Source organism: Petaurus breviceps, unplaced genomic scaffold (assembly GCF_028583685.1).
Source record: "Petaurus breviceps papuanus isolate PSGF00001 unplaced genomic scaffold, PetGlider_PUasm1.0 187, whole genome shotgun sequence".
Lineage (NCBI taxonomy): Eukaryota > Metazoa > Chordata > Mammalia > Diprotodontia > Petauridae > Petaurus > Petaurus breviceps.
In genome coordinates, this window is record NW_027185799.1 from 27,850,943 (window position 1) to 27,871,048 (window position 20,106).

Below are 20,106 nucleotides of genomic sequence, written 5' to 3' on the forward strand. Positions count from 1 at the left end.
ACGGTACTAGGTACTTACTCAATGTACTGATAATAGGAACTTGGACTAAATCAAGGGCCCTCAATCTGGGGTCCATAGATCTCCCAGGGATTTGTGAATGGAAAACAAATTTTTCCCCTACTCTGATTGGTTTCTTTTAGAATTCCAAGTATTTTGTTATATACTTTTAAAAGCATTATTCTGAATAGAGGTCTATAGTGTTCACCAAAATGACAGAGATATGTAACACCAAAACCAGCTGAGGATCCTTGGACTAGATGACCTATGTCAGTTCTATTAATTGACAACAGCTAGTGCCCATTGCTTTGAATCACCACCAGGAGATTCTTGTAGTTACAGGGTCTGAGTCCCATAAAGAACATCTGAACTATAGTGGGAAATGGAATACAACTGAGCCTGTGCCACCCCTCACTGTCCCCCAAGGCCCCTAACTCTCCCCACCAATAAGATGGTAAGAGGGATCAGAAATATGTGTACTAATTTATTGCCATGCTTGAAAAACTGAAAGGTGATAAAATAGAGGACCACCAGTCCCCTCCTCTTAGAAGTTCAGGTAATTCTGGTTCAGACAAGTTGTTTGTAGGGAAGGGTGGTGCTTGAAGAAGAAGCCAAAAAGGCAGCTCCTAGCACAGTGCAGGCTGAGGAGCTCTTTGCTGCAGTGACAATGATGAAAGTATTAGCCAGTCAACTGCCTGATTGTGAATAGATGGACCCCACTATAATGAGTTGAAACAAAATCTGTGTATATTCAGCAAATGAATTGGACTACGAGAACCAGCCTCCCCACATCCTCCCCACCCCTGCATGTCTCTTGTCAGTCATCTACGGATGAAGCCTTTTCTTCCTTTTATCCCCCCATTTGTGTGTGCGTGTGTGTGTGCATGCGTGCTTTATTTTATTTGTGGCTTAGCTTAAATTTCTTGTCGTCCTTTTTTATTTCAGCCACGATTTTCTCCAGCACTCACTCAAGCCGGAGTGGAACAGCTGCTGGGGCTGGGCCTCCCCCACATCCCGTCAGTCACCCTTCTCCAGGACATAATGTACAGGGGAGCCCCCACAACCCCTCCTCCCAGTTACCTCCTCTCTCAGCTGTGGACTCAGGAACTGAAAGGTAAGACCATCTGTCTCTTCCTCCTAAGCAGTGACACAGCCAAGCCTCCCTGCACCAAGAAATGATTTGACAGTTGCTAAATTTTATTAATAATACATTGGTGGGTTGATTTACCCAAAGGTGACATTTAAAAAGTACATACACATTTCACAAGAATCCAGTCTGCTCATTCTCTGTTTTTTTTTCCCCTAGTTTTTTTTTTTTCGCCTGTTTGGGGGAAAAGAAGATATTAGTGACAGTCACACAAAGTGTCTGTTTCAGGGAAAAAAGCAGCAGAATTTCCCTGTTGTTTCAACACCTCCTGTTCAGTTGTCACATATGTAGGCCATGTTAAGATGACCGCAGTTGTCTGTTGATCAGTTTAAGGTTTTATTTTGTAACATAAAAGAACACACTATTTCCAAAGGTTTTTGAGAGGACTGCTGATCAAAATATCATAACTCCCTATCTGTCAAAGTCCCCTCCCTCCCTTCCTTTAAGGCTCTTCTAAGATGCTGTCCCATCAGGTTGATGGGTTCTTTGACCCTCCCAGGTGACAGCAATCTCTCCTTCCTGAAAGGTCTTTTAGCACTTGGATTCCTTCCCTCAACTTTCCCTTGTATCACAGTTACTTTTGTATTGACTCTTCTTGTAAATTCATGATTTCTGACCCACCCTCCTTCCATAAGATTGCAACTTCCTCCTTGATAGTGGCATCTGTGGCATATCCATCTTTGTCTCCCCAGTGCTCAGTTCAGGCCTTTGTACAAAGTAGATACTCAATAAATATTTTAGTTGAATTGAATTGAAACTTGTCACAAAGTTGTATGTAATGCCCTGCTACAAAGTTAGGGGGTGATGAGGGAAGGATATAGGGGAGAACAGATTGGGGGAAGGGTTATTTATTTAGTGGGCTTGCTGTTTGCGGTAGGGGTAGGGGAAAGACAGGGAGAAAAAATTGTGATCAAAATCTTGATCTTGTTAAATCTTGTTAAAATGAAGAGATCTAAAGACCTAAAAAGACCTAAAAATAAATAAATAATTTAAAAAATTGTATGTAATGGAATCCAATCCCAAAAGCATTTCAGTGCCTACCGTGTGCAAAGCACTATAGAGACCAAAATAATATAAAAAGTGGTTTCTGCATTCAAGGAGCTTGCATTCCAGTATTTTAATAGCCTGCTAATTGGTCTCCTTGCCACAGGTCTTGCCTCATTCCAATCCATCCTCCATTCATCTGCCAAAATGATTTTCCTAAAAGGCAGATGCAAACATGTCCCTCCTCTACTCAAAAAACTCCAGTGGCTCCATATCACCTCCAAACTCTAATATAAAACCCTGTTTGCCATTCAAAGCCCTTTAAAATGTAGTCCCCCTTCACCTCAATGTTTCCAATATTTTTACACCTTATACCTCCAACCCACCCTATAATTCTTTGATCGAATGAAACTGGCCTCCTTGTTATTCCTCAAACAAAACCCTCCACCTAGAAATTCTGACAACTTTCAATGGCTGTCCCCCATGCCTGGAAAGTTCTCCTTCTTTATCTGTACCTCCTGGCTACCCTGGCTTCCTTCAAGTCCCAGCTAAAATCCCATTTTCTATAGGAAGCCCTTCCCATTCCTTATTAATTCTAGTCCTTTCCCTCTGTTAATTATCTCCAGTTTGTCTCTTTTTTGCACTCAAACTTTTTCCCATTACATGTAAAATTTTAACAATTTTTTTTTAATTTTTGAGTTCCAAATTTTCTCCCTCCTTCTGTCCCCTTCCTCCTCATAGAGGAAGCAAGCAATTTGATATAGGTTATACACAAGCAGTTATGCAAAAAAATTCCATATTAGTCATTTTGTTAAAGAAAACACAGACCCCCCCAAAAAAATGAAAAAATAAAATACAAAATAGTATGCTTCAATCTGCATTCACACTCTATCAGTTCATTTTCTAGAGGTGGATAACTTTTTTCATCATGAGTCCTTCAGAATTGGCTTAGATCATTGTATTGCTGAAAATAGCTAAGTCATTCACAGTTGACCATTGTACAATATTGCTGTCACTCTGTACAATTCTGCTGGTTCCGCTCACTTTATTTTTGCATCAGTTCATGAAAGTCTTTACAATTCTTTTCTGAAAGTATCTTGCTCATCATTTCTTATAGCATAGTAGTATTTCATTGCAATCATATACCACAATATATTCAACTGTTCTCCAGTTAATGAACATCCGCTCCATGTCTAATACTTTGCCACCACAAAAAGAGCCTCTATAAATATTTTTTGTACGTATAGCTCCTTTTCTTTTCCCTTTGATCACTTTAGGGTACAGACCTAGTTATGCTACCACTAGATCAAATAGCATGCAGTTTTTGACCCTTTAGGAAATAGTTCCAAATTGCTTTCCAGAATGTTTGGATCAGTTTATAATTCCACTGACAGTGCATTAGTGTCCCAATTTTCCCATATTCCCTCTAACATTTGTCATTTTCCTTTTTAGTCATATTAGCCAATCTGATAGGTATGAGGTAGTACATAAGAGTTTATCAATTTGCATTTCTCAAATCAATAGTGATTTAGAGCATTTTTACATATAACTATAGATAGCTTTGATTTCTTCTGAAAACTGCCTGTTCATATCCTTTGACCATCTATCAATTTTTCATATAAATTTGACTATATTTTCTATATAATTGAAAAATGAGACCTTTATCAGAGAAACTTACTGTAAAAATTACCCCCAGTTTTCTGCTTCCCTTCTAATCTTGGCTATATTGGTTTGTTTGTGCAAATTTAATTTAATGTAGTCAAATTTATCCATTTTATACCTTGTAATTCTCATTCTCTCTCTCTCTCTCTCTCTCTCTCTCTCTCTCTCTCTCTCTCTCTTTCTCTTTCTCTCTCTCTCTCCCTCTCTCCCTCCCTCATTCTCTCTCTCTCTGTCACAAATTCTTCCCCATAGATCTGACAGATAAATTATTCCATGCTCCACTAATTTGTTTATATCACCCTTTTTGTTTAAATCATGTATCCATTTTGACCTTGTGTTGGTATATGATGTGAAATGTTGGACTATGCCTAGTTTCTGCCAAAATACTTTCCAGTTTTCCCAGCAGTTTTTTTTTTCAAATAGTGAGTTATTGTCCATAAAGCATGGATTTTCAAGTTTATCAAACACTAGATTAATATCATCATTTACTATTGTGCATTATATATCTAATTTATTCCCCAGATCCACCCTCTGTTTCTTAGCCAATACCACCTTGTTTTGATAATCACCACTTCATAATACAGTTTGAGATCTAGTATTACTAAACTACCTTCCTTCACATATTTTTTCCTTGGTTCACTTGATATTCTTGACTTTGCGTTTATCTAGATGAATTTTATTATTTTTTGTACGTTGTAGCAGCAGGCATCCCAGTATCCCCAGGGTGGCTGCCAACACAGGTTCTTAGATCTGCTTTTCTAAAGGAAAGCAACTCAAAATGAGTTAACAAGCATACTTTAATCAATCAACATATATCGTTTACCTAGTTCAGGGGGAAAAGGTCAGCACCCCAAACTTTCAGAGTATACACACAGAAGTTAGAAGACAGAGAAACATATCAGACAGGCTCCCAAACTGTCCAACCATTAAATCCATACCAAATCACAGTTACCAGAGAGGGAAGCATCAACATCAGGGTTTTCAAAGCTAGGGGGCTCTCAACGGCTGCCCAGAGTCTCATCTGGTCAAATCACACAACACTTCTCAAAGTGAGAGCCAAAGCAAAGCCTCCTATCAGGGCTTTTATAGCCTTCTCTTGGCTCAGAGAATGTAATATCCCCTCTTGACACACTGCCGAATCACAAAGCACCAAGGTGTGGGCGTTCCTGCAAAACAAGCCTCCCACCCCGGGCTCCAAATACCCTTAACCTAGGGGCAGGGAAGATCTTAAAAATTTACATTCCTATAACATAGGTATATAAATATTTTTTGTAGTTTCATTGGTATGGCAATGAATAAATTAATTGAGGTGAAATTGTCATTTTTTATATTGACTTGTTGAGGTCTGACTTTATTTGTGTGAAAAGTGTTTTATACTTATGTTGATATAGTTTCTAATCTTGTCTTGGCAAGTAAACTCCCAAGAACTTTGTGTTGTCTACAGTTATTTTAAATGGACTTTCACTATCTCTTGCTATTGAACTTTGTTGGTAATATTTAGAGATGCTGATGATTTATGTGGCTTTATTTTATAATTTTTTCTAAAGTTATTAATTATTTCAACTAGATTTTTTCTTTCTTTTTTCTTGGAGGGGGAAAGGCAGGGCAATTGGGGTTAAGTGACTTGGCCAAGGTCATATGGCTTGTTCTGTGTTATGTGTCTGAGGCCAGATTTGAACTCAGATCCTTTTGCCTCCAGGGATGGTGCTCTATTCACTGTACCACCTAGCCATCCCCTCCACTAGACTTTTAGTTGATTCTCTAGGATTCTCCAAGTAAAGCATCATTTCATCTGCAAAAAATGGTGGTTTTGTTTCCCCATTGCCTATTCAAATTCTTTCAATTTCTTTTTCTTCTCTTATGTCTATGGACAGCATTTCTAGTACAATATTAAATAAGAATAGTGATAATGGCCATCCTTGCTTCACCCCTGTTCTCAATGAGAAGGCTTCTAGCTTATTGCCATTACAGATAATGCTTGCTGATGATTTTAAATAGATGATACTTATCATTTTAAGGAAAGATCCATTTATTCCTATGCTTTCTAATGTTTTTAATTGGAATAATTGTTGCATTTTGTCAAAAGCTTTTTCTGCATCTATTGAAATAAGAACGTGATTTCTATTGATTTAATTATTGTTATGGTCAATTATGCTAATAGTTTTCACAATATTGAACTAGCACTGCATTCCTGGCAAAATCTCACCAGGTCACAGTATATTATCTTTGTGATATATTGCTATAATTTCCTCACTAGTATTTTATTTAAAAGTTTTGTGTCAATATTCATTTAAAAAATTGGTATATAGTTTTCTTTCTGTTTTTGCTCTTCCTGGTTTAGGTATCAGCATTGTATTTGTGTCATAAAAAGTATTTGTTAATACCACTTTGCCTATTTTTTCCAAATAGTTTATATTTTATTACAATTAATCATCCTTTAGATATTTGGTAGAATTTATTTACGAATCCATCTAATCCAGGGGATTTTTTCTTAGTAAGATCTTTATCTTTCATGTAGTCTGTATGCATTTGTTGGTATGTTATCTTCTCCATCAGACTGCAAGTTCAGGAATGGTCTTTTGCCTTTCTCTGTATCCCCACCTCTTAATACCATGCCTGACACATAGTAGTTGCAGGAAAGGTTGTATTGGGTTATAAAACCTAAGGAGAGGAATATATATTTTATCCTGAAGGCAAGAGGAATGAACTGGAGATAAATGAGTAGGAGAGTCTCACTGTCAGATCTGGAATTAAGGAAAATTATATCGTATCAGCAAGCACCCCAGCGTCCCCAAGGTGGCTGCCAACACAGGTTCTTGGATCTGCTTTGTTAAAGGAAAGCAACTCAAAATGAGTTAACAAGCTTACTTTAATCAGTCAAATATGTATCATTTACCTAGTTCAGGGGAAAAAGGTCAGCACCCCAAACTTCAGAGTATACAGACAGAATTATCAAGACAGAGAAACAGATCAAGTAGACAGGTTTCCAAACTGTCCAACCATTACATCCATACCAAATCAACATCTTGGTTTTTCAAAGCCGGGGGACTCTCAACAACGGCTTCCCAGAGTCTCATCTGATCGAATGACACAACACTTCTCAAAGAGAGCCCCAAAGCAAAGCCTCAAATCAGGGTTTATATAGCCTTCTCCTGGCTCAGAGAATGTAACAACCTTATGCATCAACTGCAACCAACTGGCCAATCAAAAATTTTCTACTGAAAAACAAGCCTCCCACCCCAGGCTACAGATGCACTTTAGCCTAGGGGCAGGGAAGATCTTAAAAATTTACATTCCCATTACATCTATATATATATATACCATCTAGAGAACAGAGAAGAATGGTGAGAAATTTGAGAAGCAAGGACACCCAGGAGAAGGTGATTGCAATAATTTTGGTGAGAGGTGAAGAGGACCTGACCCTAAGAATGGCTGCATGAGTAGAAAGAAAGGGTCAAATCCAAGAGATGTCATGAATGTAGAAAAGGTAAGCTTTAGCAACTGAATAGATATGTAGGATAAGAAGAAGACCAGGATAATGCCAAGATTAGGAATCTGGTAGACCAAGAGAGTTGTGGTGACTGAGGCAGAAATGAGGAAGATGAGATGAGATGAGATGAGATGAGAGTTTGAGAGAAAAGTTAATGAGTTCATTTTTGGACATGTTGAGTTATGATGTTACCAGGATATCTAATTTGAAATGTGCAATAGTCACAGTAGTAAATTAGGAAATATGGGACTGAAACAAAGAAGAGGAATCAGGGATATACAGAGTCTAGGAATCACCTGCATAGAGATGAGAGTTAAACCCTTGGAATTTAAGAAGGTTTTCAAGAGATTGTGTCATTTGGGATAGTTATAGAATTATAAAACTTAGATCATAGATCTAAAACCTGAAGAGACCTCAGAGGCCATTTGGTCCAATTCCTTCATTTTATAGTTGAGGAAACCAAAACACTAGGAAGTTAAGTACCTCTCCATCAACATAAGCCTGGACCTATACCTATCCTCTCACATGTGTGGCAGGAGTGGGGGGGGGGGAGAAGAATTTGCACAAAATGAATGAATGATTCCATGAAAGTATTTAAGTGCTTACTCTGTGACAAGCACTAGGCTGAGTGCTAGGAGGAGACACACAAAAGTTTAACCAGACCCTGCTCTCAGGGGCCCTCTTAACTTCCAATAGGGGACACATATAAAGGGGTGGCTAAGGAGGAGTATCATGGTCCCGAGTGGGGCCATAGGAGAGCAGATTGATATACCTCTTCTAGGAGAAACAGCAGCTAATTGATTATGGTTCCAAAATGGAGTTGGGGGAAAGGGCACAGGAGGGTACCAGCAAGGCAATTGACAAGACTATATGGAGAAGATGCTTGGAGGTGGGGGACAGGGTAGAGAGTGAAGAGAATCATGGTTATGGCCTGCCTGAAGTAGTAGGTAGGATGAGGCAGGCACCAATCAGGACAAGGTAGACATTCTAATGATAAAAGCATTGAAACCTCCGGGGAATGGTGTCAAGGACTTTGTTTTTATCTGTATTTGTATCTCTAGCACTTAGTACAGTGTGTGGCACATAGTTTTTGTTCAGTTGTTTTTAGTCATGTCCTACTCTTTGTGATCCCATTTGGTGTTTTCTTGGCAGAAATACTAGGGTGGTTTATCATTTCCTTCTCCAGCTCATTTTACAGATGAGGAAACTGAGGCAAACAGGGTTAAGTGACTTGCCCAGGGTCACACAAATAGTAAGTGTCCAAGGCCAGATTTAAATTCAGGAAGACGTCTTCCTGATTCCAAGCTCACTGCTCTATCCACTGCACCACCTAGCTGACCATGGTATGTAATAGGTGCTTAATAAATGTTTAAGTGTCTAACTGACTGGTATAAGAGATAAGATAGCTATTCCACTACACCAGAGGTTCTCGACCTGTTGTCTATGAACTCTTAAAACTGCATTTCAATGTAATTGGTTTCCTTTATAATTCTATGCATTTTATTTTATGCATTTAAAAATATTATTCTGAGAAGGGATTCATAGGTTTTGCCAGATTAGTAAACAGGTTTAGGATGTGAAAAAAAAGAACCCTTGTACTGGACCCTTCATCCATCCCTGAACTCAGTGCTAGTCCATTTTCCCTTGGGCATAGGTGGATTCTGGGAGCAACACTCATAAGCAAACTCTCCACATCATTTGATAGCTTAAGTGATTAACTGATTAACAACTAATCCCAAAGGAATGATTGGGAATTCAAGTGAGAGTGAAGGCTCTAGAGTCAGAGGACCTGAATGAAAATGCCAGCTATTGACGCTTGTTACTTATGTGACTTAGAACAAGTACACTCCATCTTCTTGTGCTTTGGTTTCCTCATCTGAATGATACAGGGCAGGTGTTTGCATTCAGTAGCTTTTGAGGTTCCTTCTGGCTTTAGTTCTATCATCCTCTGAACAGTAGATCTTGTTTCTTTTTTTGTACCAGTCACTCTATGACATGGTTATGTTAACATGTCTTAGGAATCTTTTTTTTGGGGGGGGGGGAGGGGGAGATACTGTATTAAAAACAACACCAACAGGTGTGGCTAGGTGGCGCAGTGAATAGAGCACTGGCCCTGGAGTCAGGAGGACCTGAGTTCAAATATGGCCTCAGACACTTAACACTAAAAACTAGCCGTGTGACCTTGAGCAAGTCACTTAACCCCAATTGCCCTCCAAAAAAAAAGAAAAGGAAAAAAAAACACTTTGGGGCAGCCAGGTGGCGTAGTAAGAGCACCGGCCCCAGTGTCAGGAGACCCCGGATTGGTTCCAGCCTCAGATACTTGGCACCCACACAAAAAATAACTAGCCATGTAACCTTGAGCAAGTTGCTTAATCCCAATTGCTTTTAAAAAAAACCCACCAACAAACTGTACATTTAAAATCTCTCAATTTCTTGTCCACATCTTCAAAGACTTTTATATGAGCTGCTTCAGGGTGAAAGGTAAAAGTACCATGTTTCATTTAACAACTTCTTACAATATCTATCACTAGGGCTGTACAAATGATAGCCATACTCTCCATTCTAGTCAATGGAGAAAGGAAATCTTGGAAGATATTCCATATATTCTTGTAAGTTGAGGCAAATGTGACTTCTTGTCACAAGGGAGCTCATTTTCAGCTCTATTGTAAATGGCATTAGCCACAAGACTTTTTTTTCCTTAATCATCTCTTTGCATTTGGCTTCACTGTGAACTCTTTTCAGCAACATCGTGGAGTTCAGTGGTGATCAATCTAAAATTTCCATTGCTCCATTTCATCTCATTATCAATAGCCATAATGATCCTTAAAAGATGACAAGAGTAGAACAATTTCCTTGCCTCCTTTATAGCTCTGCAAAAATTTAGGGAGCTATTACATCCACTTCTTGGTCACTTGGATAAGCTACTGATTGATATCGTCAGCAGCCTAGGGGAGATATTATTCTATTTGTTACTCTTCTTAGAGATGGTCTCTATTCTAAACTTACTCATTTCTCCAAAAGAAGCACAGAGAGGTATTACTATTGGATTTAAATGCATTGTTTTCATATGAAAAGCAATTAAAACATGTCAGCACCAATACAGTATATATATATATATACATGTGCATTTATAAAGCACCTAAAGCTTTATGTGCATTTATAAAGCACCTATAAAGCATCTCTACTTTATTCACTCCCCATTCAGGACAAAGTGTTGTACTCTGAACTTGGTACTCCATGGAATGTATGCCTGCCTCACCTCCCCTTCTCTGAATGCTTACCTTTTTTTTTTTTTTGCTTTTTGGAGGGCAATTTGGGGTTAAGTAACTTGCCCAAGGTCACACAGCTAGTTTTTTTGTTAAGTGTCTGAGGCTGGATTTGAACTCAGGTCCTCCTGACTCCAGGGCCATTGCTCTATTCACTGTGCCACCTAGCCACCCCATGCTTAGCTTTTTTCAAGACACAACTCAGGTGCCAACTGATCTAGGAACCTTTTTGTGATCCTTTTGATTATTATTACTTTCTCCATTCTCAAATTATCCAGTATATTAGTTTGCGTATTGTTTTCTAATAGAATACAATTTCTTTGAGTGCTAGGCAATTTTTCTTTTGTCGTTATATGCCCAGCACCTAAATCAGAGCACAGGATTAATACATGCTCATTGAATAAATGAAGGCATTGATAAGTGAATGATATGCCCTATCAAGTGAATAAGACAGACAGTGCCTGCCCTCATATAACTTAGCATCTAAGTCAGGAACACTAAAATGGACAAATGGTTCCTATTTGAGTGACAGAGGAAGCTACAAAGTAATTGCAAGTGCCAAAGGAGTGTTAATAGGAGTGAGAACACGGTGAAGGAGAAGAAGGAGGAGGATTTATATCAGTGAATTATAAAATCTCCACTGAGAGTCCTACCCAGCAGCAACGGAACAGTGGCCTGAGTTATATACTTTTTGTCAGCCATGTTGAATTGGGCAGGTCACCTCTACTTCATTAGGTTTTGGGGAAGGAGAACAGAAAATAGAATTGAATTATTAAGTGTTTGTATTATTTCTCCACATGCAAAGAGTAAGAGGAAATTTGCCTACATGAAGCATTTGGCTTAATGCCTCTTACTCTGTGTTTAGCTGGGAAATTCCCCAGCAAAAACTAAAGCAGTTTTCTTAACGGAAATGGGTTTATCACACTTTGCAATTTTTAAGCAGGAAATTGGCATTTTTCCTGTTTGGGGGCTATTTATTCATCATTTGCTTAGCTAGAACTTGTTAATAAAAAGGTCTGAGTCATAGTAAGAAGTCATGAAAGGTTCACCTTTGGTTAGAGTCAAGCTCTTTGATATTTAATACATTAAAACAAAATAAATGCAAATTCTCTTTATTTGGTGAGGGCTCATCTTTATCTTTTAAGATTATCAAAATGACACATCACTTAATTGGTTTAAGTAGTATTCTTCTCTATCATTTAATACAGCTTCAAGTTTATTATGGTAATTGATACATTTATTACATGTCAAAGTGTATAAGCCAGTATGACTTTTCATCTACAATGAAAGTCAGGATGTTGGTAGGTCATTAATTAGTTGTATGCCACGCTATATTAATCTGGTTGGAAAAATAAGGGTAGTCACCACATTATTACTTTGAGTGTGGAAAGAAGTTGGGCTTTAAGAAGCTATAATTAGGCTATATAGGATCAAATAGTAAGTTACCAGTTTGTGGGTGTGTGTATGCATCTTGTCTGAAAGAATGTCAAATCTGTGAGAATAAAATGTTCTTTTTCCATTATACATGGGGCCCTCCATCCAGTACAGTAGGAACTTATTTTAGAAAGGACATTGACAAACTGGAGTGTATTCACAGGACAGTGGCCAAAATGAGAAGAAACTGGAGACCATACTATATGACAATCACTCCAATGAATTAGAAGTGTTTAGTTTTAGAAGAGCCTAGGGGAGTAGGGGGTTCTATATGGGAAAACTTGCTGCCAGTTAAGAATTGTTCAAAAGTGAAATGAGATTCTTGGGAAGGGAATGGTTCCTCCTCCATTAGAGTCTTCAAGCAGAAGATTGATATAGAATCACTCTGTGTAGGGGAGTTTGTCTCAGGTATAGGTTAGACTAGATGACTTCTGAAATCTTTGATTCTGTGATACTAGACAATAAGAGGTTTCCCATGCTTTTAACTTACTGCTAGTAAGGGATTTAAATATTCATTCATTCATCTATTATCTCTTTGGAAAGAGCAAGGGGCTTGGTCAGGTGGAATTTGAACCTAAGTTATGTTTAATGTTGTGTATGTAAGCATTTAATCACTATATCATCCATCCATCCATCCCTTCATTCATTCTTTCATGTTGGGAATAACTTGAATATGAATCCCATTTCTGACATTTCCAGGTATTTTACCATGGACAAGTCACTCAAGCTAAGTTTTCCAAGCCTCAGTGTCCTCATCTGTAAAATAATGAAAATAATACCTGTGATACTTCCCTCATGGTATTACTGTAAGGATAACATGTGATAATGTAGGTAAAGTACTTTATAAGCCTTAAAGTACTATATAAATGACCCCTCTTATTATGGCAGTACTGAACTACCTGTGGATTAAAGAAGAAAAAAAGGGCAAAGAGTCTCCCTCAGGAATGTACAGCCTAGCTTGAAAGAAGAAAGACATTGAACCTGAAATAACTAGAGGAGACATTAGAGAGAATAACAAGAAATTCATCAAAGTATCCGCCCCAGAGAAAGGATTCCATTTCCTCAAGTCGTCACTAAGGGCAGTACCTGGCAGTTCTGACTGGTTTTCGTTCATTATCCATTAATGTTTCAAATGGGGCATTGTTATATCACTCTGGGAACACTGACATGTGGTTTCTTCCATTTCTGTACCTTTCTCCATCTTTCTGTGTGTGTACTTTGCTGAATTTCATAGATGTCCCATTTCTAAAGAAAGAGCTGGAAATGTGAAGTCCCTTGATAGATACCTCAGACAGAAAAAAAGAGACCTCAGCTCTTATCCACCTTCCCAACATCCTTTCTCACCGACCCCTCTGTGCAACCATCCCCTCCAGCCCTGAACATGCATAGTGCTTTAACCTCTTCCTCTCCCCATACCTCAAATACCACAAAATAAATGTTTATTAAGTGCCTGTTCTGCAAAGAGCATTATTAAGTGTTTCTGAGAGATGTGCAGGATTAGATAAGATACAATCCCTTCCACCAAAGGGATTTAGAATCATAGATCTAGAGCTGAACTGGAAATTAGAGGCAATCTAGGCAAACCCTCTCATTTTGCAAATGAGGAAACTGAAATCCAGAGACATTACTTTAGGTTATACACTAAGTCCAGGGGCTAGGGTATTTTTACTTCAAGTCATTGTATTCCAAATATTGTGAGTTCTTGAGTTTAAATTATAGTAAAGGGATACAATATAAGCATAGAAAAAGGGCTAGACCTATGATTTCATAGATATAGAGAATATGTGTATATATATATATATATATTTTACCCATGCCATTTTTTCATGCCCTGCTTCTAATTTTAATACCTTCCTGTTGCTTACTAAGTGATGTTGTCAATCCTTTTCCTGGCCTTCAGGAAGCTCTGGAACCTGGATCCTCCACTTTATCTTTTTGGGCCAATCTGAATCTTACTCTTCCTCATGGACCCATTTCACTTTCTTTTCTCTCTCTAAAACTTTCTTTTAACTAGACCAAATGATACTGAATCAACCCTACTATAAGCTCATAACATTCATTTAGCATTTACTTTTGGGTTTGATTTTGTAGATATCTGTGACTTGCTCGCTCCCCCAAATAGATTATAAGCTTTTTGAGGATGAGGATCATGTCTTAAAATGCTTCCTTGTGTCCCGCAATGCACCTAGCACAGCTGTTTGTGTGTAGTAGGAAACAAGTAAATTTCAATGAGAGAAAACAAAGCTGTTCCATAGCGCCCTGGATCCTGGAATCAAAAGACCCAGTTTTCAATAATCATTCTACTTTATTACATGTATGTCCTTGAGCTAGTCACTTCCCTCTCTTGGCCTCAATTTCTTCATTTGTAAAATAAGGAATTGTGGTCTTTTTTAATCTCTAAGGGTTTTTCCAGTTTTAAAGTCTATAGTGATGCCATGAAAATCAGCAATGTTCATTTAGCTCTTTGGGCTAAAGATCTTCCCGAAATCAGGGCTAGCCCAGGAATCTGTTCTTTGGTTCTCTCTTATATATTTTACCATTTCCCATTCCCACTCCATTTCCCATTCAACCAGAACCCAGGAAGCAGGCAGTTACTGGAAAGAAGAGAGACTTGAAAAGCATCAATAGTCCAGCTGGTTCCCATATATCCCATCCCAAAATCAAACAATGAAAATTGTTCACTCCATTTCTGTAATACTTGAAGGTTTACATTTCCCTCGGAACTAGGCTGTGTAATAGTTAGATAGTCACAGAAGACAATTAAACAACCCTGTGGGGTAGTTAGTGAGCAGGGGAGGGAGATTTGACCTTATTTTCTTGCTGTTCAAATCAAGAGAGGCATTTGGGGCCCTTAGTGCCCTCAAAAAGCAGTTATGACTTGCCAAGAGTTTGAACAGTCACTGAGTTTATACACACACACACACACACTTGTACATGTAATAAATGTGTGTATGTATGTGTATATATGCATGTATGTGTATAATTCCAAAAGTCAGTATAGTTTCAGACTTAAAACTGAACTGGCACTAAGATTTTTGGGACATGTTGTATGAGACCTATATGTATGCATATATGTAAGTATAATATACATATCTCATAGAGAGATATGTGTAGATCTATACAGCCATGTGTTTCTTTCTCTATATACATATGCATGTCTATATACTGTGTGTCTAAGATGACACGTATAGACATAATACTAACATCTAGAATTTATGTAATTTCTATTCCATGTCAGGCACTTTACAAATATTGTCTCATTTAATCCTCACAACCACCCTGGGAAATGGGGATTATTATTATTCCCACAGTTGAATAAATAGAGATTGAGTAACTTGCCCAAGATCACATAGGTAGCAAGTATCTGAAAATAGATTTGAACTCAGGTCTTCTGGTCTGTAGTCTTCACACTCTATCCCCTGTATTGCTCCACTGCCTATGTATATATGCAAGTGTTATACATATACATATGTACTCACATACATACATAATATATATGTACCTACTGGTACGTGTATGTATACGTACATGTATGTATGTGTGCTGGTACACGCATATACACATATCTCTGCCCAATATATAGGTCCCTAGTATATGTATGTGTCCATGGACATACATATAGTCACTAGCTACCTATCTATGGGGTATATGTGTATCTATACATGCACACAAACACACTTATATGGGTATGTGAGGGGAGAATAGGGATTAGATATGTTACTTTATTAGAGTATGGAATTCCCAGAAAAAGGAAACTCCATGAGTCAGTGGAGGCTGTCACCTTCTCTGCATCTTACAGACTAAGTTGACTAGAGCCCTGCAAAGTATGACTTGTCCAGGGTCAGAGACACAGCACATGTTAGAGGAAGAACTTGAACCCAAGTCTTTCTGGCTCCTAAAGTGGTCACTCTGTTCAGCATCTTGCTCTGCTTCTCTATTAAAACTATTCCCTGAGGAGCAGATGGACTTCATATTCACCTGGAGAGGCTTTTATGAGCTGATGCTGAGTAAGAAGAGTAGAACCAGGAGAAATTTGTACAGAATTACAGATACAACATGTGTGTGATGACCAACTTTAATAGACTGGACTCTTCTCAGCAATGCAGTGATATAAGTCAATCCCAAAAGACTCATGATGGATAGAGATGTCTACATCCAGAGAAAGAACTAGAAAGACTGAGTTTGAATCCAGATTGAAGCAAACTACCTGATTTTTTTCTTTTTCTTGTTTGGTTTTATTTCCTCTTTACCATTTTTCATTCCATCTCATACAATCCGTCTTTATAACCTGAATAATGTCTAATGTGAAAGTATTTGCAGATCCTATACTTGATTATATGCTGTCATGGGGGGGGGAGGGAGGGAGAAAAAATTTGAAACTCAAGGAATTGTGGAATTGAATCTTGTAAACTAAAAGTAAACAAAAAAATTAATAAAGACCAAAAAAAAAACTATTCCCTTTCTTTATTCTATGTTGAGAATTGCAGGGGGAAAAGTCCTTTTCTGAGACTATAAACTGAGAACAGGAATCTCTGAAATCAACCCCCCACTTGGTTGCCTGTGCCACATGGGATGTTTTCGAAGGAGACTCAAAATAGCTGTGCATCACCTTGTGAGCACCTGTAGGATTTGTTCAGACTGTCAGGGGAGGCACCCACTATTGCCTACATGTTATGGTTTCCCCAATGAAAAATAATATATGTGTCATCATGACTATTCCTAAAGACCCAAATAAGAGACTATAAAGGAACTATTCGACACTGAAGGATAAGTGTAGAAGAGTTATCTTGATCATGGGAAAAGGAGAAAAAAAGGCAAAAGTAGTTTTTAAAAAGTGAGCCTCTGACAGCTTTTTTTAAAGCCTATTTGTTAGAAATCATGTTATTGCCTCTTCTATACCTTTTACTGTCAGTGACTGGTTAATGGCAAAAATAATCATGATCATCATTTTCTCTGTTTGAGCTGGAGAGCTTTCTGTACAAGAGGAATGAAGCTGCTTTCCTAAGACATTCTCCTCAAACAGTAGCCCATAGGAACTGCTCTTCCACAGAGCAATGCTTATTTCCTTGGAGAGTGGCCCACAAAAGTCATTCTTCCTTCAAACTGATCCATTTGGTTATTCACAGAACAAATCCATGCTTCCTCTAAGACTACAAACATTGGACAGGTCAATAGGTTCTCTGAATGAATGAATTTTGTCTCTTCTGTTACAGGTGTCCACTTAATGCATTCTATTTAAAGACCAAGGAGGGTCATTAAAATTTCTTATGAATAAGAGAAAATTATTTACCAGCTTATTCTTCCCTTGAAAGACATAAGCAGTAAAATGAATGAAGAGTTATACCTGGGCTGTAGTCACCTTGGCCAAAGATCCAAGTCAAACTGGTTCTCGAATAAGGTTGTGAATGAGCTCAAGTAGAATCCTACTTCCTATCCCACCTTCTTCATCATGTACACTCCCCTCCAATAATTACCCCATTTGTTACTTGATGAGACAGCTAGGCAAGGTAGGATAGAGCCCTAGACTTCGAGTCAGGAAGACCTGATGTTGAATTTTACATCGGTCACTTATCAGTTGTGTGAGCCTGGCCAGGTCACTTATCTTCATTTTGCCTCAACTCTCTCTCATTAGTAAAATGGTGATAATAATATTACCTCATTCACAGTGCTATTGTGAAGAAATAACATATGCAAGGTGCTTGGCAAACCTTAAAAAATTACACAAACATAAGGTCTTATATGATTATCATTCACAGGGAATCAGAAAGTGATGATGTCTGAATGCATGGCCTGTCATTCAACACAGAACTTTGAGTCTTGGTACATGACTTTCTTAACATCAATTTTTTTATATATGTTCTCTTCTAAGAGCACCAGTAATGCTTCATTTAAAGACTAGTCACAACAACAAATGAGAAATCAGTGAAATTTGGTTGTCACTAAGAAAGACTTGCTTTTTAAGTTCCAAAGAGGTCATTTCCCCTTGCTGCCTGAATCCCAATCAGTCACATTTATTTTGTTTCCACATTCCAAACAAATCTACCTTCTATTAAGCCCAGGATGGTGTTTTCTTAATCCCTTTCCATTTTCAATCAGGAAAGTGAGTCATGATATTAGAAAGGAGAGCTTGAGGTAAAATGGAATTCCTTTTATTTTCTTAACCTAAACTGAAGGATTGTTAGCACGAGGCAATATATAGTACAACCAGGGCATTATTTTATTATTTGAGAATGCTCTTTTCATATGCTTTCTGTGAAACAGCAAACAACCCGGAGCCAGCCTTCCAAAGCATAAGCCCACAACTGGTCCCAGCCTGAGTTGAGACATCTAATGTTCGAATATTACAAAGCTCCTTGTATCTGGCATGAAACAGACTGGTTGTATGAAAGCCTATACTTAAAGCCTTTAACAATGTGGTTTTGAAATTAACACAGTAATTTCCTCTCTGTGGGGACAGTTGGGAGACTTGGCTGCTAAGAGGTTGTATCTCTTTTCCATTAAAGGAGTGAATGTCTCTGTTCATCAGCGATGAGGAGAAATGGATGCTAGCAGGAACTTCACTTCCTTTCCCAAAAATAACCAACATTTGTTTCTTTGGTTAAGAAAATTAAGCTGAGGAGGCAAAAGGTCTCTTTGTCCTCATCAACCTTCTCTTCTAAGATAAAATGAAGCTGACGCAGCTGAGGACACATGTTATGGAGAGTTTTTCTTGTGACCAAAGTAATTTCTTCAGAAAGATTCCTGGCAATGAGATTATCTGACTAGCAATTAAATATGGCACCAAGGAAGACTGGCCATACCATTTAGAATATATCATTATCCATGACAACAAACATTTATGGAGTGCATAGGTTCTCAACTAGGGTGAAGCCATAAGAAGCTTTGCCCCAGGGCTCCCCAAATTCAGAAGCTACTGACAGTGTTCATACTTCTTCAGGAAGTAGAAACAACTGTTTGCATCAGTTTCCTCATCTATAAAATAGGAATAATAATGACATTCACCTCCCAGGGTTGTTTTGATGATAAAATGAAATAATAATAGTAAAGCACTGAGCGCATAGTAAGCAATATGTTAGTTATTATTATTATAATTAAATAATACATTTCATAATATATTAAATAATTACATATTAACTAGTATAGTGACTGGTGCATAGTAAATGCTATGTAAATGTTAGTTGTTATTATTATTATTAAATAATATATTTTATAATATATTAAATAATTATGTTATTAACTAGTACCGATTGGCACATAGTAAGTGCTATATAAATGTTAGCTATTATTATTGGTATTATTATTATTATTCATTATTATAAATGTCATTATTGGTTGGTAAGACTAATTCATTGAAATAGCAAAGTAAACTTCTTGAGGACAGGGATTTTTCTACTTTTGTCCTTGCATCTCCAGCCCCTATCACACTCATAACAAGTACTTAGTAAAGACTCATTTTGATTATTACTTCAATTGATTAATGGTCCCCTTCCTCTCTCTACCCTATTCTAGGACCTCACCTCAGGTAAATCTTTCCAACAATGACCTCAAAGTGTCCCAGGGCTCTTGTCCTGAGGCTTCCCTCCATATACAACATAAACACAGTTGAATTCCTCTCAAGTTGATCTGAGGTTAATGTGAAATGTTTGTGTCCAGCATTGTTTTGGGTGCTTTTCTCACATCCCTCTACAAAACATTTCATGTTCTAAGACTTTAAGACATGTCAGATGAACTTCATATTCTATCGGTCCATCTGTTTGAATAGTCCATTTCCAACCACAGATTCTCAGCATATGTGAATATGAGAAAGAACTGATTTGGTTATTATAGGAAACTCCCAGGATGGGAACACTGTCTACCAAGGCGAATTATTTATAACCCATCTTTAACTTAGTAGATAGATCTTAGAGGGATTAAATGACTTGCCTCTGGGATCACATGGCTAGTAAGGATCATGAGATAAGCTTTCAAGCTAGGTCTGTCTCATTCTAGCCAATATACCATGCTGTCTGTAGATTTTCAGGTTATGATGCATCAGATGAGTCAAATCTCTCTCTCTTCTCTCTCTCTCTCTCTCTCTCTCTCTCTCTCTCTCTCTCTCTCTCTCTCTCTCTCTCTCTCTCTCTCTC

At 37.9% G+C, this 20,106-nt stretch overlaps 1 protein-coding gene across 2 annotated transcripts in view; it reads left to right on the plus strand.

The window, feature by feature from the left end:
- The window catches only part of GLIS3 (GLIS family zinc finger 3), a 606,152-nt gene that overhangs the window by 521,380 nt on the left and 64,666 nt on the right, over window positions 1-20,106 (plus strand). For both annotated transcript variants that reach the window (XM_069090791.1, XM_069090792.1), the window contains one exon: window positions 943-1,111. In XM_069090791.1, the coding sequence (XP_068946892.1) occupies window positions 943-1,111 (169 nt within the window). The remainder of the gene's footprint in view (window positions 1-942; window positions 1,112-20,106) is intronic.